The sequence below is a fragment of the Typopeltis vanoorti genome, chromosome 4 (genome assembly GCF_054136105.1).
Source record: "Typopeltis vanoorti isolate ZY-2024b chromosome 4, IOZ_Tvanoo_1.0, whole genome shotgun sequence".
NCBI classification, from domain to species: domain Eukaryota; kingdom Metazoa; phylum Arthropoda; class Arachnida; order Uropygi; family Thelyphonidae; genus Typopeltis; species Typopeltis vanoorti.
Window position 1 is genome coordinate 162,244,810 of NC_143552.1, and position 27,694 is coordinate 162,272,503.

At 35.6% G+C, this 27,694-nt stretch overlaps 1 protein-coding gene across 2 annotated transcripts in view; it reads left to right on the plus strand.

Annotated features, from left to right (window-relative positions):
• Positions 1-27,694, plus strand: part of pasha (microprocessor complex subunit partner of drosha) — a 366,059-nt gene that overhangs the window by 226,170 nt on the left and 112,195 nt on the right. For both annotated transcript variants that reach the window (XM_090391560.1, XM_090391561.1), the window contains exon 8: positions 22,093-22,150. In XM_090391560.1, the coding sequence (XP_090247686.1) occupies positions 22,093-22,150 (58 nt within the window). The remainder of the gene's footprint in view (positions 1-22,092; positions 22,151-27,694) is intronic.

Below are 27,694 nucleotides of genomic sequence, written 5' to 3' on the forward strand. Positions count from 1 at the left end.
AACTGTCATCTTAAACAAGTCTGATTACCATAAAAAAATCTTGGAACTTTTAAATAGTGATACCTACTCAGAAATTGCTAATGACCCTACGATGGAACTACACAATAGAACTAATAATTTATTAAAAACCACCTTAGAGTTACAAAGAAACATTCGGCTTTCTCTTCGGTCACTTCATCCCTTGATACCTCGACTGTATGGTCTCGCCAAGATTCACAAAAATAACTGCCCACTCAGACCTATAGTTGAGGGCATACACTCTCCCACTTATAATCTCTCCAAATTTCTAGCGAGTTTTCTAAGAAATCTTTCTGGAATTTCTTCTTCACATATTAAAAACTCTGCAGATTTTGTTTCTAAAATCAAGGACATCAAACTTAAAAAAACAGATTTAATGGCCAGTTTTGATATTGTTTCTCTCTTTACAAATGTTCCTGCTCAAGAAGTCCTCGATCTTCTCAAGAACAAATTATCAAAAAAAACTCTTTGCTCCTCTCTCCCATTGCATAAAGTCAGGATACTTCAAATATGATAACAAGATCTACTTACAAAACTCAGGTCTGGCTATGGGCAGCCCACTCTCTCCGATTCTTGCGGATATATTTCTCAACGAATTTAAAGAAAAAGCTATTAACTCCTTTCACTTTAAACCAAAAGTCTGGTACCGCTATATTGATGATATTTTCCTCATCTGGGAAGACGGTTTCAATAACCTCTATTTATTTTTGGACCACCTAAACAAGTGCCATGAAAAAATCTCTTTCACCCTCGAACTGGAATCAGATGACTGCCTTCCCTTTTTAGACCTCAAACTTACCAGATGTGCTGAGAGCATTAAAATCTCAATTTTTAGAAAGCCTACTCATAATGACAGATACCTTCATGCTTCCTCCCATCATTATCCCCTACAAAAATGTGGTATTATTTCCACTTTAGCCCACCGAGCCAAATCATTACTTACAGAAGAAACAGAAATTGAAAATGAACTCCGTTTTCTTCAAAAAACGTTTATTAACAATGGTTTCTCTCCAAAGAAAATTGACAAATTTCTTTCCCCAGGCACTCAACTACTTCTGAAGATCCCTCTTCCCCAAGAGCCTTCATCTCCTTGCCTTACATCAGCTCTCTTTCACCAAAACTGGCAAAGATTCTCAAGAAATTCAACTTCAAAACATGCTTCACTACGCTTCCAAAACTTCATTCATTACTTAGCAAACATAAACAGAAACATCTTCCTACTCAGTTTCCAGGAGTATACAAGATTTTATGTGATTGCGGAAAGCCATACTATGGACAGACTGCTAAATCCATCCTTCTACGTTTGGATGAACACCGTAGAGATATCTCCTATAACAGGACTAGAGCTAGCGCTCTCTCTAGCCACGTTCTCTTTTCAGCTAACTCAGACGAAGGCCGCCAGCACATTGTAAACTGGACTCAAACTGCTAACATCCATGTGTGCTACAATGAACTCGAAAGAAAGATTGTTGAATCTAGGGAAATTTCTCTAGATTCCTCTCATATCAACAACAGCCTGAGTTAATCTCTCTGACACACACGTTGCTTCTGTTCAGTACTGGCGCACTCGCGACAGCACGTAGTATTCATTTGTTTGGAACTCATACTTGCATTTTTTTCAAACACGCTACTGTTTTTTATACTTGTTCTGTTAGTACAATTTTAAGTCTCTGTAATTTTTTATATACTTCTTTGAATGTGATACCTGAGGATGTTCATGTAACGAAACTAGTAAACTAGTAGTATCTTTTTTTAAATATATCTTGTCATCTTTTCTCTCGGTAATAGTCATTAAACCTTTTATATATATATATATATATATATATATATATATATATATATTAAAATAACTATATGGGTAAAAAAAGATATTAAAAATGTATTAATTAAAATAAATTTAATTATTACTTTCAGTATTTCACAAAGTCAAATTGCCATCATCGTGGAACCAAATATAATAAGATATGGGCTCACAAGCACTACTACACTAAGTAATGAAGATGAAGCATTGAAGCATATCAATTGAGAGTAGGCCTAAAAAGTTCTAAATTGTGCCCCTAGTGGGATAAATTACATATCCTTTTCTATTGGGCTTAAGTAAGTAGACTTTATGCTTACTCTCAGTTGACATGGTTGCAAAGCACATGCCATTGTACCCAGGATTTAGAAAGATCATCTTCCCACATCAGTGATGGTTTGGTTGGGTATCCAAGTTGAATTTCTGAGAGAAAGGATCAAAACCTCCATCAATGTGGAACTTGTGGTACTGCCCCTGAACAACACATTGTTTCATAGGGGGTAGTGGACCTTCCAACAGGACTCAGCCCCTGCACACAAGGCGAGGACCAAACAACAATGGTTGGAGGCAGATATGCCCAACCACATATCCCTGTCTGATTGGCCATCTGAAATCACTGATCTGATCAGCTGGATTTCAAATTGTGGTTGGAACTTGAGAGAATAGCCTGATAGAAATGACATCCTAGCATCACCAGCCTGAAGTGACCAGTGGCAGCATTTCCATCGGACATTACATGCTGCCATTGATATGTGACTTCATGGACTTCGGATGTGCATGAAGACAAAAGAGAGGGGGGGGGGGTTTGAACATTGAGGGCTGATATATGCACTTTTATGCATGTGGTTTGTATGTGCTGAAGGTGTAAATGCTTTACTGATAGAGAAAAGGTTTATACTTTGCTCAAGTTATAACAGTATTTATGGCTAGACTAGGTATATAAAAGCATGTAGATGTTTTGATATATATTGTACAAGTTTAAAGGCAGAAAACCTAAATAATATATTAACAGTTACTTTAATTAAAAATGCAATGCTTCATCCTAATTACATAGGATTTCTTCAGTGTAAACACAAAAACTAGTAGACAAAGAATAATGACAAATAAAGATGACATTATAAAAGAATCTGATGATTTTAAAAATAAATTAGTTATGGCTAGGATGTATTCTGAAAAGTTGATACTAGAGTTTATAGTAAATGTTTTGAATCCAAACCCATTTCTAAGGATTCCCAAATTCTTCTGTCAATTATATTATAGCAATAGTGTAATAGTTTAGACTTATCCCATTACACTTGATGTCTCATTGTCAGACGTCTTTGTGTGTGTGTGTGTGTGTGTGTGTACACCTTTTAAGAACAATCAAATTTTGTTGTAAATACATCATAACACTATAATTGAACAATATAATTGTTAGTCATTCATTTGAATTTTTAATTTCTCTTATCACATTAAAGAATATTTTTCAGTGTTTTCTCCATGGCCCAAAATTATATGCATACGATTGAGAAGCTGATTTCTTCTTCTTCTTCTTCGTATCGTGGATTTTAGGCCAAATGGCCTGTTCTAGTCTTGCAGCATAGCTCACTTGATCTTCCAATACTTCTTTTTCCATTCATTTTATATCCATATGGTGTTTTTTTTTTTGGTTGTCTCTTCAATTTAGATGTCCTATCCATTTTTGTTTATATTTACTTATTAGTTAATTGATTTTATATTCAGGGATTGTAAAATTTCTTCATTTGTTTTATCATCTCGCTTGGTATATCCAGCTATTTTTCTGAGAAATTTAATTTCTGCTGTTTGAATACATTTTATTCTTTTTTATGGACTATGTTTCACTTCCATATAATAAAGTTGGTTTAGGCAAGACATTATATAGTCTGATTCTGGTGTGTTTTGTACTAGGGATGAATTAAATATATTATTTATTATGCAGCTTACTTCAAAAAAAAAAAAAAAATCAGCTAATGCCATTTATTCCCTTATAGGGAGTAGACTAGGCCTTTATACCCTATCTAGCTTTTGGAGACTGAGTGGGCAGTTAAATCTCACTCGGTAGCCAATCAGAGATAGTGGCCATGTAATTAGTGATACATCCTATCAGAGATAGCTGTATCACTAATTACAGCAGCCACCGATGAAGAGGTTGGCAAACAAGTGCTGCCATCTCTTGGTACCTAACCCTAACAAGATATGTTACTGTCTGAAATAATGTGGGTACTGCGGTCGATTTTCTTGAGTTTACTGGATAAAAAACCCATAAACTTAATCTCGAGTTTCTGGGAGGAAAAATCCGCTTGCCCATGCCGGAGATTGACTACCTTGGGAATCAGTCGAAGAAAGGCTTAGAAAAAGTTCCTCCGGTCAGCGACTAAGACTTGAACTTAAGTCTGACTTTGAGCAACCAAGCGCAGAGGACACAAGCATCACTTACACTGAGCTATATAGGCCTAGAAAATTTTATATTTTAATGTCTATACTTTTTCATCTTCATATGATAAGTCACATCCCAAGTATTTGCAAGTATTTACTTATTCTAATATTTTATTATCTGTCACTATGTTACTTCTTATTGGGTTTTCTCCTTTGAAAGCCATTATTTTTGTCTTTAGATATTCTCATATCCATTATGAAATTTCATCTAATGATTTTATTGATCTTTGTAAATCATCTTCTGGTGTAGCTAAATATAGTTTCATCATCTGCAAATAATAGTGCATCTATCTTTATTTATGGGTTTATTTGTATACCAAATGGGTTATTCTGTTTTGTGCCTGGGGAGGGGGGGGGGAAGAAATTTGTCAATTTCTTTCCAGGCACTCAACTACTTCTGAAGATCCCTCTTCCCAAAGAACCGTCATCTCCTTGCCTTACATCAGCTTTCTATCACCAAAACTGGCCAAGATTCTCAAGAAATTTAACTTCAAAATTTGCTTCACTATGCTTCCAAAACTTCATTCATTACTTAGCAAACATAAACAGAAACATCTTCCTACTCAGTTTCCAGGAGTGTACAAGATTTTGTGTGATTGTGGAAAGCCATACTATGGGCAGACTGCCAAATCCATCCTTCTACGTTTGGATGAACACCATAGAGATATCTCCTATAACAGGACTAGAGCTAGCGCTCTCTCTAGCCACGTTCTCTTTTCAGCTAACTCAGACGAAGGCCGCCAATACATTGTAAACTGGACTCAAACTTCTAACATCCATGTGTGCTACGATGAACTCGAAAGAAAGATTGTCGAATCCAGGGAAATTTCTCTAGATTCCTCTCATATCAACAACAGCTTGAGTTACAATCTCTCTGATGCACACGTTGCTTCTGTTCAGTACTGGCGCACTCGCGATAGCCTGTAGTATACGTTTGTTTGGAACTCATACTCGTATTTGTTTTTCAAACACGCTACTGTCTTTTTATACTTGTTCTGTTATTACAATTTTAAGTCTCTGTAATTTTTTTTTTATATATTTCTTTGATTGTGATACCTGAGGATGTTGATCTATTCAACGAAACTAGTAAACTAGTAGTATCTTTTTAAATATATCTTGTTATCTTTTATCTCTCAGTAACAGTCATTAAAGCTTTTCAATATATATATATATTAAAAAGGTAGAGGTGGTAAGGCCATCCTTGCCATAATTCTCTTGATATGCCTTTCCGATCTGATATTTGTTCTAATTTGACTGCTATTTTAGTTCCTGCATATATTTCTTGAATAGGCTATAAAAGCTGGTTTGGTATATTGAATCAGTTAATATTTTAAATAATTTTTGTCTGTTAATTTTATTAATGACTTTTTTTCATAATCAGTGAAGGCTATGTTTCATTTTGAAATTCTCTTCGGTTTTTGATTAATAATTTTAGAGTGAAAATTGTGCCTATGCAAGATCAGCCTTTTTTGAATCCATATCATACATACACCTTGCCATATGCTTTTTCCAGATCTACAAAAGTACAGATCCTTGCCATATTCCCACAATTTCTCAACTATTTGTTTTAAAGTAAAAATCTGATCTTGACAACTTCTGTTTGGCCTGAATCCCACTTATTCTTCTCCAAGTTTCTCTTCCACAATCTTTCTCAAATTATTTTCAAGTCTGTTTGCATAAAACGTACCTGGAACACATAGTAGAGAAATTCTTCTGTAATTCTTACATTCAGATTCCCTTTTTCATAGATGGGAACTATGAGAGCCAATCTAGTCATCTGGAATTTAAATTGGAAGGTTAAAACTGGAGAAACGTTATTTAGCAGGCATGGTCAGAATTAACTTCTGACTATGCCCTCTAAATAACGTAGTGTAGCCACTGCAAAACCTTTATATCTCCATACTTGAGCATTTTTGGTCGAATATTGTCTACTCCAGCTTCTTCTTCTTCTTCTACAGCTTCTCCCACTTAAGTGGGGTCATTGTTTGTTATGAGTCTCCTCCACACCTTCCTGTCTTGGGCTGTCACCACATCCAAGTTCTTCATCTCTTCTACCAGCTCCCTCCATCTCTTCTTTGGCCGCCCACGCTTCCGCCTTCCTTGCACATCCATTTGCATGAACCTTCTTCCCACATATTCGTCCTCCCTCCTCATCACATGACCAAAGCATCTCAACCTTGCCTCCTGTATTTTCGCTCCTAAGTTCGTAACTTTCACTGTTCCCCTGACAGTCATTTCTCAGATGATCCTTTCTGGTCACACCGCACATCCACCTAAGCATTCTCATCTCTGCTACTTCCATCCTGCTGATGTTATTTTTCCTCAGGGCCACAGTTTCTGTAGCATATGTCATAGCTGGCCTCACTACTGTCCTATAAATTTTGCCTTTCAGATTGATCGGCACCCTCTTATCGCATAACACTCCAGCCATCTCCCTCCAGTTCCTCCGACCTGCTTGTATCCTGCATCCCACTTCCTTCTCAGCTCCTCCATCTTCTTCCACTGTTGAACCTAAGTATCTAAAGTCTCTCACCTTCCTGATGACATTTCCTTCCAGCTCCAGATCTGTCTCCTGGCCACCGCCCACTGCGCAACACATATACTCTGTCTTACTTCTGCTCAGTCTCATACCTCTCTCTTCCAGTACTTTTCTCCATCTTTCCAGTTTAGTTTCCGCTTCTTCTCTTGAATCTACACACACACAGCAAGATGTCATCTGCATACAACATTGTCCAAGGTGCATCTTCTCTCACCTCCTCTGTTACCACCTCCATCACAATATTAAACAGAAACGGACTTAATGCTGACCCTTGATGCAAGCCAACTGTTACTTGAAAACTTTCTGTCTGTCCCAAACAGCTCTGAACACCTGTCTTCACATTTCTGTACATTTCCCGCACCAACCTGACATATTTCTCCGGCACCTTCTTCTCCATCAGACACCTCCAGACTTCTTGCCTTGGCACTCTATCGTATGCTTTCTCCAGATCAATAAATACCAGATGTAGCTCCCTTTGTTTCTCTCGATATTTTTCCATCATCTGTCGTAACCCAAAGATAGCATCTGTTGTTGATCTACCAGGCATGAAGCCAAATTGTTCCTTTGCAATCTCCACCTCCTCCCTCAATCTACCATCAAGAACCCTTTCTAGGATCTTCATTGTGTGGGACATCAACTTTATTCCTCTGTAATTTTTACAGTCTTGTGCATCCCCTTTACCCTTGTAGATGGGAACAAGAGTACTCTCCCTCCATTCCTCGGGTATATTTTCCTGTTGGCAAACTTTCACGAACAGGTCCCACAGCAGGTCAATTCCCTCTTCCCCCAGTGCCTTCCATGCCTCCATTGGAATTCTGTCGGGGCCCACCGCTTTTCTATTCCTCATCCTCTTCATGGCCTCCATCACTTCCGTTCTACTGATGTTCTGCACCATCCCCTCAGAAGGCTGCCCATCTCCTCTGTGAGTCCTTGCATTTTCCTCATTCAAAAGTCCCTCAAAGTATATTTTCCATCTGTTTCTTATGTCCACATCCCTCCATAATACTCTTCCTTCAGCGTTTTTGATCTGCCTCACATGTAAGATGTCCTTAGCTGCTTTATTTCTACATTTCACTAGTTGGTAAATTTTTCTCTGTCCTTCCTTTGTTTCTAATTGATCATACAGATCTTGATATGCCATGGCCTTCGCCTGTGCCACAACTCTCTTGGCTTCTTGCTTTCTCTCTTTATACACCTCTCTGTCCTCTTCCACTCTTGACTCATCCCACTTCTGCTTTGCCTTCCTCTTAGCTGTCACTGCCACTTGTACATCATTATTCCACCACCAACCCTCCTTCTGCTCTCTAATCTTTCCAGATGTCTCACCAAGCACCTCGATTGCACAGCTCAGGATTACTTTTGAATTATGTTTCCACCAATATTGTCTACTCCAGCTACCTTTTCATATTTCAAGTTTTTGACAACTTTTTCTACCTCAGGTATCGATGTGTGCTCCTCTTTGCATTCCTCTTGAAATTTTTCTAGTTCAGTTCTGTCACTGCTTGTTTCATTTAACAGTCTTTCAAAGTAATTATTCCAGACATCTAGGATATCCTTATGTTTAATTTTCATGTTACCTTTATCATCTCTGATTTCTTTTACACTACTCTTTCCTCCATTTCTGAGCTTTTTCAATAGCTTCCAGAGTATATTTATTTTCTATATTCTTGCCAGTCTTCCCATGAATTTTGTTTAGCTACTTTTTCACATAGCTTAGCTGTCTTACATTTTTATCTGTATTCTTTTACTATATCTGCCAAGTTATTTGTTAAGAACTTTTGGTATGCTTTCTTCTTTTCCAGGACTGCTTCTTTAAATTCTTGTGTCCACCATGTGATTCTCATTTTTCTATCCTTGCAGACAATTTCACCAGATACCTCACTAGCTGAATCAAGTAATATTTTCTTCAGATTTTACCACTGAGACTCCAAGGTTTTGGTTCTTTTTTTCAGTTGTTTCATTGTTTTGTTTGATAATCTTTTTGTTCACAATTTACATTTACAGCCATCACAGTTTACATCAAAGCTATCACTATTAACAACTGAAGTTGAGTCTGCAATTTGCCTGTAAAGGCTGCACAACTTTAAATTTTTTAAAACTTCCATACATACTGTTGTTTTCATTGTGATATCCTGCTTAGCACTAAGTAATGGTCACTTCCAATTTCAAATCCTTTGTACAATCTTGTATCTGGAACCACCATAGAGATATCATGCTGGTTCAAGATACAAGAGTATATTTATATATTTCTTTATTTTCAAATACCGAGTTCATTATTCTCATATTATTATAAATGACATCTGTATCCACTTTGATTGCATATATCTTCATGAAATCTCTCTACGTTTGTTTTGTATTTCCTGGTTTCTGTTTTGGCATTTAAATTCTGGCATTTTGGCATTTAAAAACTGTCACTTTCTGCAGTTCTTTATAAAAAGTGATACTGTCTTCTTCTTTTCCCCTCTTCTGATGCATATCCCTTGATTATTGTATATGAACTCTTAATGGTTTGAGTCTAATTTCAATTAGTCTTTCAGTCCAATAGTTATAATATTCAGTACTGTTCTTTATAGATTTATGCATCCTAATCATTATGCTTGCCTTTGCTGTTTCTTCTTCTTTACTCCACTATAGATTTGTATATAGTTACTTTAATGAATTCTTTATCTGCCATTCTGTCATAGATGCTAACAAGGATAGTCAACTCTTCTGAGTTTAAAACATCACACAGTTCATCATGTAGAGCATTGATAGTTGCATTTATTTTTGACTGCTTCATGATAGTTGCATTTATTTTTGACCACTCCATGATAGTTGCATTTATTTTTGACAGCTCTATACAAGTAGCACTGATCTATTCACACAATAGTGCTAAAATGATCCATTTGTAAATATGCTGTGCTTTGGCCAAGTGAAATTTGACAATGTTTGGTATTGTATTATTGTCTCGTGACCTCTTTAAAGTCAAAAACCAGTACCAGAAAAAATTTGAAATCTTCCAACATTATAGTGCTATGGTTATATCCACCCTAATGGATGAAGCTGTTAGCCCATTAAGGCAAGGATATAACTTTGTCATTACTCCCAGGCTAGTTCCAAAAGCAAAAATAATGGCTTCTGTTGAATGGGGAATATACAACCTGCCTCCAGTGATAGCCAATAACATTCATTTCGATGTAGCCATCATCTTAATCCAATCTACACTCCCAAAAACAATATGCCAAAAAAAGGAAATTAGTGCTTTAAAAGAGCTATACAGTGATAACAATATTGTTATACCTAAAACAGACAAAGGTAATGCAACTGGTGATGAATTTTTCTGAATATGAAAGCAAAATGCACATTCTTTTACAAGATTAGTCTACATAGATCATGATCCTGCTAACTCTCAAAAGAATAAAGTTTACAAATTATTGAAGAAATTCACTTCCTGGCAAAAAGAAACTGTTAACAAATGCAAGCCTTTTCTTGTTAAAACACCTAGAATATATGGAGCACCTTCAAATTCACAAACGAGGTACACCACTACGCCCAGTTGTGGATAGTGTAAGCAGTCCCACATATAAACTTGCCAAACATTTAGCTAAATTACTAGCACTCCCCCTCACAAATAATTCTCTCTCCTTTGTTTAAAATTGTTCACTTAAAAACTGTTCACCTAAAAAGTATATTAGAAAACCATATCTTAAAAAGTTCAGGCATAATTATTAGTTTTAATATTACTTCACTATTTACCAATGTATCATTAATTGAAACCCTTGATTTGCTAAAAGTCACATTTCCTCCCCAGATATATTTGAATTATTTAAATTTACAGTTCATGCAGGTTATTTTGCATGGAAAGGGAAGATATACAAGCAACTAGATAAGACAGCAATGGGCTCCCCCTCACCCTTTCTCTCCCTTTAGCCAATTTCTACACAAAACACTTGGAAAACTTTGAATACAGCCACTCCCAAAAGTTATGAATATAGCCACTCCCAAACCAGTAGTTTGGTTATACTATGTTGATAATGTATATGGCCACATGGTCCAGACACATTGGATATATTTTTAGTGTATTTAAATAGCCAACACCCTAAAATCCACTTCACAGTGGAACTGGTAGGTAATGACTATTGTCCTTCCTACACTAATCACACAGCTTCTTGATGGTTCATTATCATTTACTGTTTAAAGAAAACCAACACATACAGGGAGATATTTACACAAACATTCACACCATCATTCAGCTTGACATTATGGTATCCTAAAAACACTGATTCACAGAGCTAGAGCAATCTGTTCCAATGACAATGCTCTTACTACTGAACTCAATTACGTCACACTTTCTTAGCCAATGGCTATAATCCCCATAGGATAGTAAAAATACTAAATACTCCCTGGAAATACCTTCTGTTGCCTATCACACAAGACCACAGCAAAACTGTTACCATCCTATTATATACATTCAAGGCATATCTGAAAAGATATCTAGAGTGCTTAATAAGTATCAGTTATACATCATGTTTAAACCTGAAGTTTAGGGGACATATTGCAAAGGTGGTGAAGGTAACGCAGAGGATTGCTGCAATTACGAGAAGGACACTGACCTGCAGAGATAAGAGGGTTATCATTCCGTTGTATAAGTCTCTGATCAGACCACACTTGGACTATTGTTCTCAGATTTGGTCTCCAGGATTTGAAGGGGATAGATTAACTGTGGAAAGGATACAAAGACGGATGACAAAGATGGTTTCAGGACTGTACAAGGATAGTTACGAGGATCGGCTGAGGGAATGTGGACTGCAGAGTTTGGTGGATAGAAGAAGGAGAGGTGATATGATTGAGACTTTTAAACTGTTGAGAGGTGGTTACAGGGTTGACACTGGGGAGTTCTTTCGCTTGGTTGAACAGCGGGAAGGAGTGCTGACAAGAGGCCATCCCTGGAAGTTACGAAAGGACTCTGTGAGCAAGAGGGGTGAGGAGTGGTTTCTTTGCGTGGAGGGTGGTTGAACTGTGGAATGCATTGCCTGATAGAGTGGTGAGAGCGAGAACGGTCAATGAGTTTAAGGAGTGGTATGATAGACTTTGTGTTTCTTAGGGGGGATCTCCCCTCGATGAGTCTTGACAGACTTTATGTTCATAGGAAGGACCTCCCACAATGAGTCTTTCGACTCCATGGAGGCCTGAATAATAATAATAATAATAATAATAATAATAATAATAAAACCATATATGTCAAATTGGCAACTCTCATCCTTTCACCTAACGACAAACTCTTCTTTTTCGCATCCAGGAGTTTATGAAGTGCCCTTTTCTTGTGATCTAGCTTACTCTGGACAGACAGGAAGAACTGTTGACATCCACTTTGATGAACATAAAAAATACATTCAGCACTATCATTATGGCAAGTGAGGTCTGGCAGACCATGCCTTAGATACCCCTTCACACAGGATCAAATGGAAGAAAACAAAAGTGCTACACAGAAATCATAAGTCAGAGAGATTGGTTTTGGGAATCAGCAGCAGCTTTAAAACGTACTCCAAACCTCAACAATTTTGGATGTATCAATTTACCAAAAATCTGGGAGACAGTCATTTTAAGATCTAATTAATTAAATTAAGGGGATATTAAATCCCACATTATTTTAAAACTGAATAAGAAACTCAAAGATTGGAATCAGAGAGTTTCATGCTGAATATAGTAAACTATATAAAGTATCGGCGACCACTAGCGTCCGCTAAATGCAAGTAACCCTAACACGTAGTGCAATACCGGAAATCTCGCAGCAAAGTCGGTAAAGTTCTGATCGCTATTCTTAGGTATTTTCCATAATGTAAAAACACATTTCCTAGGAAATGTATGCTGTTATTACATTATGGTGGGAGGTCACTACCCAGACCGGTTTCAGCCTTTTTTGAGGCTTCGTCAGTGAGTAGCTAGACCAAGTTAATACCAAAGTGTATAGCGAAAAGAACTTATACTCTGCTATACGAGTTTCCAAACAGGTGCAACCATTAAGTTACTTAAATATAAAGAGCTAATAAGCTTCATTTTGGCAACAGAAACATTATTTAAATTAAGCGAGATATTAAATCCCACATTGTTTTAAAACCGAATAATGGTTGCACCTGTTTGAAAACTCGTATAGCAGAGTATAAGTTCTTTTCGCTATACACTTTGGTATTAACTTGGTCTAGCTACTCACTAATGAAGCCTCAAAAAAGGCTGAAACCGGTCTGGGTAGTGACCTCCCACCATAATGTAATAACAGCATACATTTCCTAGGAAATGTGTTTTTACATTATGGAAAATACCTAAGAATAGTGATCAGAACTTTACCAACTTTGCTGCGAGATTTCTGGTATTGCACTACGTGTTAGGGTTACTTGCATTTAGCAGACGCTAGTGGTCGCCGATACTTTATATAGTTTACTATATTCGGCATGAAACTCTCTGATTCCAATCTTTGAGTTTCTTATTCGGTTTTAAAACAATGTGGGATTTAATATCCCCTTAATTTAAATAATGTTTCTGTTGCTGAAATTAAGCTTATAGCTCTTTATATTTAAGTAACTTAATGGTTGCACCTGTTTGGAAACTCGTATAGCAGAGTATAAGTTCTTTTCGCTATACACTTTGGTATTAACTTGGTCTAGCTACTCACTGATGAAGCCTCAAAAAAGGCTGAAACCAGTCTGGGTAGTGACCTCCCACCATAATGTAATAACAGCATACATTTCCTAGGAAATGTGTTTTTACATTATGGAAAATACCTAAGAATAGCTATCAGAACTTTATCGACTTTGCTGCGAGATTTCTGGTATTGTACTACGTGTTAGGGTTACTTGCATTTAGCGGACGCTAGTGGTCGCCGATACTTTATATAGTTTACTATATTCGGCATGAAACTCTCTGATTCCAATCTTTGAGTTTGTTATTCGGTTTTAAAACAATGTGGGATTTAATATCCCCTTAATTTAAATAATGTTTCTGTTGCCGAAATGAAGCTTATTAGCTCTTTATATTTAAGTGATGTAATTAATACTGTGTTTTCTTGCTCCTTATCCAACAATATAAGGTATCAATTAGGACTTTTGTTCCTTTGGTTGTCTGTTACAATTTTTTTAAACTAGTCCCACTGTTATACTAATTTGTTGTTTCATGTACTCTGACACACTGTTTTTGTGCTCTGAAGATGCTGGATATAATAACAGCGAAATATCAGCTAATAAGTTAATAAATATTAATTATTTTCTTATCATTCTGTGTTGTAATCAATACTGCTAAAATAAATTAACATGCACCACCAGTACTTTCCACTCCTCTGGATAGTCAGTTCTAATAACATTTGCTTTGTTAGGGTTATACTGCCCTTACTAGTGATATTTACATTTGAGTGGGAGAGGCCATGTATTGTGCTTCACCACTCCTTCTCACCCCTTAAGGCTAATTTAATTTTATAATTCATTTATGAAGCGTTAGAATTTTCTTTAAAAAATGTAATTTCAAAAATACTAATACTTGAATTATATTTCATGTGTTTTTCATTATAAATTATTTTTCTTTAATAAAATTTGATGCTTCTAAATATTTCTTGAATATATTTATTTCATAAATATATCCAAAAGTCTGTGATTAAAACTGTGTTTATTAAATTTAATGTGTGATCTACATGCATGCACTGTTTTTAGATCCTCATGCAATCATTTTGGTCATGCAAGCAGCACCGATTTCCTTTATATAAGATTCAGCAATATAATTAGTTATTAAAAACAACACGTAAGTCCACAGTAATAACTTTAATTAATAAATAAGGTAGATATTTCGTATTAAAAATAATAGTACATCTTCAGTGTTACAAACAGATAGGAATAGAATACAAGTAACGAATATTCGGTGGATCACCTATTAAAATACAATGTTGTCGCGAGCTAGGAAATGAAAGAAATTAATAAATAATTAATATTTAAGATAATTAGTTTTTTTAATGATTACATAAATAAAAGTCTCCCAGATCTTCGAGAGAGAGAGAGAGAGAGAGGCAATCATTTCGATTTAAATTCGGTCGGTGTAAAAAAGCTTCATAATTTTCTTTAAAGAGGCGTTCATATTTGAACCTGCATCTATGGAGTAGAATAGCTTTATCCCACTGGATATTATGGGTAGTGGTAATACTGTGTTGTGCTAGACCAGACTTCTGAGGTTTGTTGTAATCAATATAGTATTGATGTTCTTTAATTCTTTTTTCCACAGAACGGCCAGTTTGTCCAAAATAAGAAACATCACATTCACAAGGAATTTTGTAAACGCCAGCCAAAGACAGAGATGACAGTTTATCTTTTGTAGAAGGCAATAAGGAAGAAATTTTGTTGATAGGAATATAAGTGGGAATCAATTGGTACTTTTTTAAAATTCTCCCTATAGGTTCTGAGATTCCTGGAATGTAGGCAGATTGCCTCTCTCTCTCTCTCTCGAAGATCTGGGAGTCTTTTATTTTATGTAATCATTAAAAAAACTAATTATCTTAAATATTAATTATTTCTTAATTTCTTTCATTTTCTAGCTCGCGACAACATTGTATTTTAATAGGTGATCCACCGAATATTCGTTACTTGTATTCTATTCCTATCTGTTTGTAACACTGAAGATGTACTATTATTTTTAGTACGAAATATCTACCTTATTTATTAATTAAAGTTATTACTGTGGACTTACATGTTGTTTTTAATAATTATACTATGCCACAGGTCCCTCTAAAAATAAGAATCATTATCCTTTCCTAGTCTTTCTATTTGTTATTTTCCTAGTCTTTTCTATTTCCTAGTCTTTTCTATTTTCCTAGTCTTCCTGTTTGTAGGAAAACTATCAACTTTACAAGGTAAATTTCGAGCATGGATTTCCTTCCTCAAAAAATGTCGTGATATGCAAGTTATTCTTACATTTGCTAGGTTTAAAGAAACAATTCTGTCTCCTGGAGCCCACTCTATTTATATTCATGCAATTTTCTCCTTAATTCGTAACCAACTTCATACTGCCAAAAAAAAAGAATTAGCTTCAAATATCAAGTCTCGGATCTCGAAGAAGAAATTTCAACTGTTCTTAATGATGAATTACTAAATATTGTTCTTCGCTTATCAAAGCAATCTGTTACTCGTTCTTACGAAAGAAATTTTCACGGACTTATGCAAAAATATAATTCTTTGTATCACAGACAAAAGAAAAACTTAACCTCTGACATCACTTCTAATAAAAAATGGATTATTAACATTTCCGATCGCTATTTTTCTGACGCCGAGTCCAGTGCTTTGGCAAAAGGCCTTGATTTTGTAGTTATTCTTACACGCATTCCTTATCTAGACTTTTTACATAATATAGAATGCAATTAATCTGGACTTTCTAGCGACGACGCTAATAAACTTCGTTTTGAAGTTGCGACTTCGTTATTTAAATGCAAATTACCTCCACGCAATTTATCAAATGCTGAAATCAAAGGTCTAACTTCTTTAAGAAGAGATAATAATATATCTATTTCTAAGGCTGATAAAGGAAAAGCTATTGTAATCATGAATAAGACTGACTATGAGACCAAAGTATCCAGTCTTTTAGAAGACACATCTACCTACAAAGAGATCATGCATAATCCTACGAATTCACAGATTAAACAATTAAATTAATTACTTGATGAGGTCATCAGTTGGGACCCAAATTATGTGAATAAATTACGCACCTACTTTGGAAGATCTCCTCATCTATATGGTCTCCCAAAAATCCATAAAGAAGGCTATGCAGTACGACCAATCGTGAATTGCATTGATTCTCCTACTTACCGAATTGCAAAAGTCTTGTCTCATTCTTTAAGTGCTCTCATTGGACATTCAAGATCCTACATAAAAAATTCAACAGATTTCCTGGAAAAAATCAAGGATTTAAAAATCAAAGAGTCTGAGTTGTTAGTCAGTTTTGACATTGTATCTCTGTTTACCAATATCCCATTAGCTGACACAGTCAATTTATTATATGAAGATTACCCTCCAGATATTGCAAAAATTTTCGAATTTGTTATCCATTCAGGTTATTTTAGTTGAAAAAACAAGTTCTACAAACAAGTTGAAGGTACTGCCATGGGTGATCCTTTGTCTCCACCTTTGGCTAACTATTTTTGAAACAATTTGAAGAGACTATGTTTTCATCCATTCACCCTCAACCATCTCTTTGGTATCGTTATGTCGATGATGTTTTTGCCATTTGGTCACATACTGAAGATGAGCTTTCCACATTTCTACAACAGATAAATAGCCTTCATCCTCTTATCCAATTCACCATGGAAAAGGAAAATTCTGGTATTTTATCATTTTTGGACATCCTGCTTACTCGAACTTCTTCTGGTACCTTATCTACAAGCGTCTGTCGAAAGCCCACATTTACTGCCAGATATAATCATAAAGAGTCTGCCCACCATACATCTCAAAAATTTGGCATTCTTAAATCGCTAATTAATAGGGCACATAAAGTTTGCTCTTCTCCAGAAATCTTACAACAAGAACTTTCCATCATTAAAAAGTTAATGGTATCTAATAATTACAGCGCTAATCAAATCCAACAGATAATTGAATCTTATGTTCCAATACCTAAGGTTTCTTCAACAGTTCGCAGAGTTCTAATTATCTTAAATATTAATTATTTATTAATTTCTTTCATTTCCTAGCTCACGACAACATTGTATTTTAATAGGTGATCCACCGAATATTCGTTACTTGTATTCTATTCCTATCTGTTTGTAACACTGAAGATGTACTATTATTTTTAGTACGAAATATCTACCTCATTTATTAATTAAAGTTATTACTGTGGACTTATGTGTTGTTTTTAATAATTATACTATACCACAGGTCCCTCTAAAAATAAGAATATAATTAGTTATTATAACTGTCTAATAAGTGTTCATGATGAATTCAAAGAGAAAGTGGTAGTTGGCTGGATTAGCATGAGGTCAACTAGATTTCTCTGGACACTTGTTAACATCCAGAAACAATAATAAATCACTGCATTACTGTAAGGATAAATATATCGTCATCATCAGCAGCAGCCATTATCGATCCACTGCTGGATGAAGGCCTTTCAAAGTTTACTCCAAAACTGTCTGTCCTTGGCTCTCCTTTCCCATGTCACTCTTGCAAATCTGATGATATCATCAGTCCACCAGGATTTAGGTCGGTGTCATGGTCATTTTTCCTCTTGTGGAATCCAATCCAGTACTTCTTTTGTCCATCGTTGATCTTGTCTTCAAGCAATATGCCCAGCCCATTCCCACTTCAGATGTTTCAATCTTCCTATGATGTCAGAGATTTTGGTTTGATTTTTTATCTACATATTCCTTTTGTGATCCAGTCTTGTGATAATACCAAGCATACTTCTTTCCATACTAAATTGTGTTTTCTTAATTTTTGAATTTCCTTTGCATTTAGTATCCATGTTTCACAGCCATATGTCAATATAGGAAAGAGATACATTGGTTCAAAACTTTTCTTTTCAGGCCTAATGGTAGTTGGCTTTTGAATATTGAATGTAGTTTTCCAAATGCTTTTCACCCAAGCATCGTCAATGCTAATTTCGTCAATGATATTTTGTTCCATTGATATCTGTTGTCCTAAATCTACTTGTTTAATTTCATCTTTATTATTTCTGGTTGGACATAGCTATTGAACATAACTTGGGTCTTCTTTAGGTTTATCTTTAGTCCAGCTGTTTTGCTAGCAGTTTGGAGTTCTTGGATACGAGTCTGTAATTCATAAACAGTTGAAGTAAAGATAACTATGTCATCTGCAAAGTGTAAATGGCTTAAATATCTTCCATTTATCTTCAGACCTTTCCTTTCCTAATCAAGAAGTTTGAATATTTCTTCTAGACATGATGTGAATAATTTCAGAGATATTGTGTCACTCTGTCTTATACCTCTCTCTATATTATTATTATTATTATTATTATTAAACAAGACCTCATGGAGTCAAAGACTCATCTAGGAGGTCCTTTTATCTCACACACATCTCATCATATCGGGTCTTAAACACATTCAAACTCCTTGCAGACACCACACTCTCAGGCAAGGCATTCCAATCATTCACAACTCTGCACGAAAAAAACCTGCCTCTCACTCCCCTACTCACACCCTCTTTATACAGTTTCCAGGGATGACCTCTGGTTCTCCCCTGATCTCCCACTATTCGCTGTAGAACTTCTCCACCACTGATCCTATAACAACCCCTTACCAACTTGTAGGTCTCTATCATATCTCCCCTCTTCCTTCTCTCCACTAGACTCTGCAAATTACATCTTTTCAATCTTTCCTCATACTCGACATTCCAGAGGTCAGAAACTACCTTAGTCAGTTGCCTTTGGACCCTTTCCAACATCTCTTCATCCTTCTGAAAACCAGGTGACCAAATCTGGGCACAATAGTCCATGTGTGGCCTAATCAAAGCCTTATACAATGGAACAAGAATCTCCCTACTTCTACACGTCGGTGTCCTCCTCATCATTCCCAGAAGTCTTTGTGTTGTCTTCACAATTTTGGCGATGTGTCCCCTAAATTTTAGATCCTTATCCACTATCACTCCCAGATCTCTTATTTCCTCTACTTCCAACAATATATTCTCACCAAGCATAAATTCTGCATCCCATCTTTGTTTTCCAAATTTTAAAACCTTACATTTTGCAACATTGAACTCACATCCCCATTTTCTTGCCCAATTCCACTTTAAATTTTTAAATCCTGAAAGAGTGGTATTGATTTGGTTGAGAGAGCAAATTACTGAAAACTATAAAAGATTGCAAATTGGAACCCAGAAAATTTATAAATTCAAATGTGCTGTGAGTGTAAATTTATAAGCAAATTAATTTTTTGGCAGTTCAAAAACATGCAGATGTTATTTTGCAGCAATTTTATTTTGACATACTTGACGTAATTTCATGCATGGATTGTTTTTATATATATATATATATATATATAGTACATCAGTACTGTGAGTTAGTGTTGAGAGTTAGATAATCTGGAAATCTTTTCCCTAAAGACCAAACATGGAACTTTTTCAGGGTGCTGTAGTCCTTTAGTAAGCAGGGTGGTGTTTGAATATTCATAGTTCTTTGTGTAAAACTTGAGAGAGAGAATACAGAGGATGAAAAGGGCATGTTTAATGAATCCATATAGTGTATCTCAGTTTCTCAACATAGAATTATTAAAATGAATTATATAGAATTATTAAAATTTGATTTATTTTGATATGTACATTTAATTTGTTACTTTGAATATCCTTTAATGTTTAATGAATACATTGATGCATTATTAAAGGATACGTTTAATGAATCAATGCATCTTTGTTTTTCAACATGAAAAGTTTGATTTATTTTAATAAGTATATTTCTTTTGATACATTGAATATTCATAGTTCTTTGAGTAGAAGATGAAGTGCTCTTGACACTGTTTCTGCAGTCTTCTGTATCGCCCTTTTTTGGTCATTAGATGTTAGTGTAGAGTGCATAAGGTTATTTGCCAGATGACTCAGATGTTTCATATCAGTGTACTTAAGAGTAACACTTAAGTACACTGATATGTACTTAAGTGTTACTCTTAAGTACATATCAGTCTGAAAGAATATCTATACTGGTACAAACTTAAGAGTGCCACTTTATAAAGCATCTGAGTCATCTAGCAAATAGGTTTATTGCCAACTCCATTTGCATCCATTGCCCAAAAAAAAAATCCAAAGAAAGTAATATAGCAGATTGCAGAAATGGGTCAAGAGCACTTGTTTGTTGATATGCTGGTTTCAACTTGATTTTTTGTAAAACCAAATGAAAAGTAATTCTCATTAATTAAAACCATCTACCAACATATTGGCACAATCAGGAATTGATCCTCTACAGGGATGAATGCTGGTCTTGAAATTCACGCTTGCTCTTGTTATCATTCAGGGAGTGAGAGGTGTGATCGAAGTCTGATTAGCGGAATAATGAATTACTGACCGTTTAAAACTATATATTTAGAAATTTGTGTACATTTAATCATACAAATACAACATTTATTTTACAAATGATATTCTATCTTTTTCAATTTAGCTCTTGAATAAAATTCTACCCTACGGTTCTTCTTTATGAACTGGTCAATAACATTGTCATAAAAAGTTGGTTGTAACTTAATTTTCCCGAGCAACACGCACGCTTGTAAAGGCTGGCTGAAGCTCACTGACTAGAGTTGCGTTGACTGCGTATGGGCTATGTTTAAGCAACAGAGTGAGACGATGTGAAATCGCTATGCACGTGCATGAAATCATAGTGCTGCTGCTAGGACCTGGAAGCTCCCACAGCCGAGCAAGACAAAGTAGCTTTGACTAGATGAGCAAGCATCAACCTTCGATACACAATGCAAAGCTCAATTATTGCCGCGCAAGCTTAAGACGTGTTCTGTCTACAAAAATAAAAGCCTAAATGGAATGCTTATAAATGCATGCATTTATTAAATAAATATTACTTCAAATTAAGGGGATATTAAATTCCACATTATTTCAAAGCCGAATAAGAGGCTCAAAGAGAGGAATATCCCCTTAATTTAAATAATGTTACATCACCGAAGTGAAGCCTATTGGCTCTTTATCTTTATTTTAAAAAAAATATTACTTCTTTTTCAAGTAATGAGCTTGCGCAGCAAGCATGGAGAATTCGCCCCTGATTCCTCTATTAGCTCCTGACTTCAGTGGCTGTAATGTGAAGAGACAAATGGTTTCTAAGAGTAGAATTTGATACAAGTTATATTTATTCTCTGAAAGAGCAGAAGAAAATACACACTTTCTTTCTTTATACAAGTAGATTCTTATGGTTTCTGGAATTCACTACTTTACTAAAATTATATATTTAGAAGTGTTAATCCCAAACTAATTGATATGGTAGAATTATATTTTCTGTGAAGAAAGGATATCTGTTTTACTGTAATTTCTTATCTTATTAAAGAGGATTGCTGCTGGGGTTAAATAAAAGTGAAAAATAAAGTAGAAAGGTGTGTGTGTGTGTGTGCGTGTGCGCGGTGCGTGCGTGCATGCCTTCTCTATAAATATTGTAGTAAAGATTTTTGGCTGCATATTATGTTTCTTTTTTCTTTTAAACTTATGTTCCTTTTTTGTTCCTTTTCTCATGTTTTTTGTTTCTTTTCTCATCTTTCACTTCTCTTGCTAGAAACATAACAAAATTAGCCAACTCTTTTGACTAATTTTGTTATATCTCAGCTGCTTGATAAATATAACTTTTTTTGTTTTTGTTTTTCATATAGGACGTGGGCAGGAAGGAGAAGACATCAGAAAAAAAAGAAGCTACAGCGTCCCATGCTTGTAAAGATTTATTTGTTTGTTTGTGCATGCATGTATGATTTCTTAAATTTTGATGCTGCATGTATTCCTTTCTGGATTTCTTCTCAATTGCTTATCAGACAGACTACACAATGTGTCCGTTAAGCAATGAGATTGATTTTTTTACAGGCCCTTTGAATAAAAGTAATGAACGTGTTTATAGTTTTGACCACTAGAGTTTGTTGTAATCACAGGTGCAACTTTCGAGTTGCACCTAAGTGTGTGTAGAGCATGTCAGAAGTTGTTGCATCATGGAGCAAAGAGCTGTGATAAAATTTTACTGTAAATTAGGAAAAACTGCTACAGAAGTGTACCAAGACCTAAAAAAAAGTTTATGGTGATGACTGTCTGAGCCGTGCACAGGTGTTTTGCTGGTTTTCAATGTTTAAAGGAGAGAGGGAGTCCCTAGAGGATGAACCACACTTTGTATGGCCTGTTTCTGCTCAGACAATTGAAAATATGGTGAAAGCTAGGGAAATTGTTACCCTTGACAGGCGAATAACCACTAGGCTACTCCCTGTACATCTTAGTGTTGTTAAGAAAATGCCCAGATAAATCTTAGAAAGAGATTTGCACAAGAGGAAGATTTGGTCGAGATTTGTGCTGCATACTTTGACACATGAACAGAGAGAGAGAGAGAGAGAGCATTGGGTTGCATGTTGTCAAAATGTCATCCATGCAGTTGATCAAGATCGTGATGTGTTGCAAAGAATTATCACCAGTGATGAAAGTTGGTTCTTTCAGTTTGATCTGGAAATCAAATACCAGAGCATGAAATGGCATGGAACATCTTCTTCCTTGCAGAAGAGTTGCAAAAATCACATATCAAGACAATGATCATTGTTTTTTTTTTTTGACACTAGTGGGATTATCCACTGCAAATTTGTTCCTGAGGGCACCCCAGTGAATGGTCAGTATTATTTAGGAGTAATGCAATGTCTGTATGCCCACATGGGATGTGTCAGGAAAGAACTGTTCCACAACAACAACAATTGGTTTCTTTTGTATGGCAATGCACCCGTGCACTGTGCACTGCTTCACAAGCAGTGTCTGGCTTCAAAGTTAACCTGTGTGATCAAACATTCCCTCTATGCCCCAGATTTGGCTGGAAAGAGAGAAAAAGTCCTGCAGACTTTTTCCCTCTTCTCAAAGATGAAGTGTGCCTTGAAAGGGGAGCACATCAGCTGCATTAAGGACATCTAACTAGGTGTGACCCAGAAACTGAAGGAGATTCCAGTTCAGGACTTCCACTATGCCTTTGAACAACAGATGTAAATGTGAAATATGGAGTGGGAGGGAGATTATTTTGAATCTATGTAATTGACAATTCCAAATATAGTTCTTTGCTTTGAGATAAATAATTGTTGTCTCATTACTTAACGGGCACATTGTGTAGATCATTGTTTCTCAATCTTTTCTGGCTGTGCACTTGGGCAACAATAATGCAGCAGTTCACTCACTCACTCCCATATCCCACCACCCTTTATCAATAGGTCATTTTACCATCAGGGGTGAGCTTACATTTGCTGCCTCTAAGTGTAAAATTGTGGAGAATGTGGAAGAAAATTAGGATAAAAATGGGATATATTGCAAACTATACCCAAAATGTGAGACAGTTGGGGAAATATTTAATTGTAAAGTATATAAAATAATCTTTTTAATTAATATGGTTTTAATATATAGTATTTTATAGATCTTCTCTCACAGTCCACCAGTGGGTTGTGGATCACATTTTGAGAAGTGCTGGACTAGATTGTGTTCATGGTTCTCTTATAGGACAGCATAAAATAGCCCACTGAGATGCTTGTGCTTGATGTGGTGTGTTATTGAGACAAAGTTGTCTACCTGCATTTTAAACAGTGCTGTTAATGGTCACATTTTCTATCCTAATTTTCCTCCAACTTAAATTTCCACCAAAAAATATTAATGATGTGTATGTTATGCCAACTACTCCACTTACACTTTTATGCTTTAAACTTACTTTTAGTTGAAAAAGGCTTTATAAATGTTCTTTATGTTCTATATACTCAAACCCGGATTGTTCCAGAACAAATGGTAGGCATTGTCCTTACTGAATAAGTTACAAAATGTTATTGTTGTCTTGTCCTTTGAAGAGTCTTAGATGTTTCCATGTGCTCCTTAAACTGCTTTGGCTATGTCAATGATTTTGTTTGTATAGAGCTGTTGTTCAGGATTAGGATCTATTTCTTGCAAGGCTGCTGTAATTGCTGGACAGGTAAAGAGGTGAGTGGATGTCAGTTCAGTATTGGGGCAGTTGTTGCAGTTTCTATATGTTCTCATATCATCTGTCCTGTTCGTAGTCTTGCTATCGTGGTGGAGGTCTTTCTGTCAGCATTGATTTCAGGAATTTGATGTTGTATCACTGATTTCAGTGGAATTAGTTTAGCTTTTGCTAGTGCGTTAGTATCAGCAAGAGTTATCATGTGAGTTTTTTGGTTGAGTTCTCTGGCCTCTTTCGCTAATTTATCAGCTGCTTCATTGTAATCAATGCCTACATGAGCAGGAATTCATTGTAAAATGTAACTTTTTCTAAAACACTTTAGTTGATTTAAGAGTTTATGGGTGTCTTTTGTGAGCTTGGTATTGCCATTTTTGATTGCCTCCATAGCTGATCTAGTCACTGTAAATTATAATTCCCTTAGATTATTGAGATGATGATAATTTTAAGTAAACTTCAAGTGCTTTATTTATTGCGTAAAGTTCACTGGTAAAATTGAAAGCAATTCTCCCAGATCAACTTTTATTGAAAGTTTTTCACCTTTCGGGAGTAGAAGAAGAACACCAGCGCCTCCATTAATCATATTGATGTCTGACGATCCATCGGTATAACAAATAACCTGTTCGGAGGATGAAAGAAGGTTGATAGTATTTAGGCCTTTTTCTTTGAGCATTTCTTTTGATTCTTTTTTTGTACAGAGGTTGCTAAGGTTTAGATTTATGGAGGTATTTGGAGGTAAAGACTGGAAAATAGAGGTTCTTTGTTTATGTGGGCATTTAGCTGATCAAGACCTATTTCCTTCCTGATAGTGTCATCATATTGTAAAGTTGATTTTCCAATTTTCCAAGCAATTTTCCAATGAAGAGTCATGGAAAGCTACAGAAATGTCTTTCCAAATTAATTTTCTTTAAAAACAGCTACTAAAATAAACTTATTGCATCATACTGCAACTACAACACCAATAAAAATGCACCTTTTAATAATTTGAGCACAAAAAATTTGTACATCAATATTTAGATACTTTATAGACTGTCGTACTTCTAATGTTGTGATTTTTATAGGTGATTAGCTTAATAACCATCAAATAATGATAGGAAATAAATCCAGTAAGAACTCAAATAATAATAAAGCCATGCTTAAAAAATATCTGGCAAGTAACTCATTGTTGCTGGTGTGAAGGGCACTGTACTCTGCTAAAACCTTACTGCATAAAGCCAGGTACATAGACATTTATTTATCACATTTCTTTAAACTCTGCTTCCACAGCTTTTGGTAGTGTTTAATAATATGATAGGAAATATACAGCATACAGAGTTCATGCTGATTTACCAAAGTTATGTTGAAATGTACAGTTTTGCTTGTTGTATACTAATAAGTAAAGATGCCAAGAAGTTATATTATGGTACAACAGTACAAATCAACATGTTAACTATGACCCAACCAATAGAATAAAAAAGAAAACAGAGAAACTACTTAAATCAGTTACTACATGCCCAGAAGATACGGTCAAAAAATTACTTCCACACTACGCTCATTCTCTAAGAATTTATGGTCTATCTACCAAAGATACACAAACAAAACACACTACTCTGGCCAATAGTCAAAGGTATAGACAGCCCGAATTATCACCTGGTCAAGAAATTAGCAGCAACACTCAAGGAGTTGGTAGGTCTTTCCCTCTCCTATATCAGAAACACACAACATTTCATAAACATAATCAAAGACATTACATTAGAAAAAGATGATTTATTAGTCAGTTTTGATGTCTCTGCCCTCTTTACAAATGTCCCAATCAATGACACAATCCTTCTTTTACAGGACAAATTCCCTCCAGATATCACGGCGCTCTTTGTGCATGTATTACATTCTGGTTATTTTGTATGGCAAAACACTTTCTACCTACAAAAAGAAGGCACAGCCATGGGCTCGCCATTATCCCCCCCCCCATAGCTAACTTTTATATGGAACATTTTGAGCAACATGCTCTAGATTCCTCTCCTTTAAAACCCAAAGGCTTAGGTACGTTGATGATGTTTTTGTGATCTGGCCCCATGGCCACCAGACACTTTCCTTAGCCACCTAAACAAACTACACAAATGCATACAGTTCACAGTTGAGATTGAAAAGCAGAAGACACTTCCGTTTCTAGATACACTTGTCACACGTCTTCCTTCTGGCAGTTTTAACTGTTTATTGGAAACCAACACATACCAGCCATACTGAAGCTGGCTTATCTGATCATGCCCTGAACACTTTACATAGAATTGACTGGAAAAGCACGAGTTGTTTAAATCACACCAAAACATGGTATGAACGTAAATTTAAGGACGCCTGTGAGATTCTTATCAACCACCCTAATCTGAACAATAATGATGGTTTAAAAATCCCAAGCATATGGAAGGCACATATTCTACCCACAGAACTTTTCTGCCTAAGAATTAACTATAAACAGGACTGTAGATAATCCAGCTAGCAGAATGCAAAGACGATTTGGAGGAACTTATTATGAAAGTTAAAGAAGAAAATGCTAAATATGGTGTTAAACTTAACCTCAAAAAGACAAAAGTTATGGCAACATGTGAACTTAATGATTTTGAAGTAGATGAGGAGAAAATGGAAGCAGTTAACAATTTTGTGCTCCTAGGATCCCAAATTGATAAAGATGATTATTGTACTGAAGAAGTTAGAAGAAGATTATTGCTCGGAAAGAAAGCAATGACAAATTTAAGCAAGATCTTTAAAGATATTAGTCTCGCAACAAAAATCAGAATTGTGAAAGCAATGGTATTCCCTGTGGTACTGTATGGATGTGACAGTTGGACTCTGAGAAAGAGTGAAAGAAGGAAGATAGATGCATTTGAATTATGGGTTTGGAGATGCTTACTAAGAATACCATGGACTACAAAGCAAACCAATAAATCAGTGATAGACAAAATAAAGCCAGATTGCTCCCTCGAAGCTATGATCATCAAGCAAAAATTGTCATACTTTGGACGTATTATACGAGCAAATGACAGTCTGGAGAAGATGATGATGCTAGATGGGTGGATGGAGTTAAAGAAGCAATTGGAATGCTCTTGGAAATTCTGAAAGATATGGCCAGGGACAGATCTGAATGGAGAAGTATGTTCATAGAATCACCAGGAGTCGAAAACGACTCGATGGAACATAAACAACAAAGATAATCCAGAATCTTAAATCTAATATAACAATTGTCATGCTAAATTAGGACATCATTGTTACTGTATGAAAACTATTTATATGAGAGAATGTTTCTCTTATGTTAT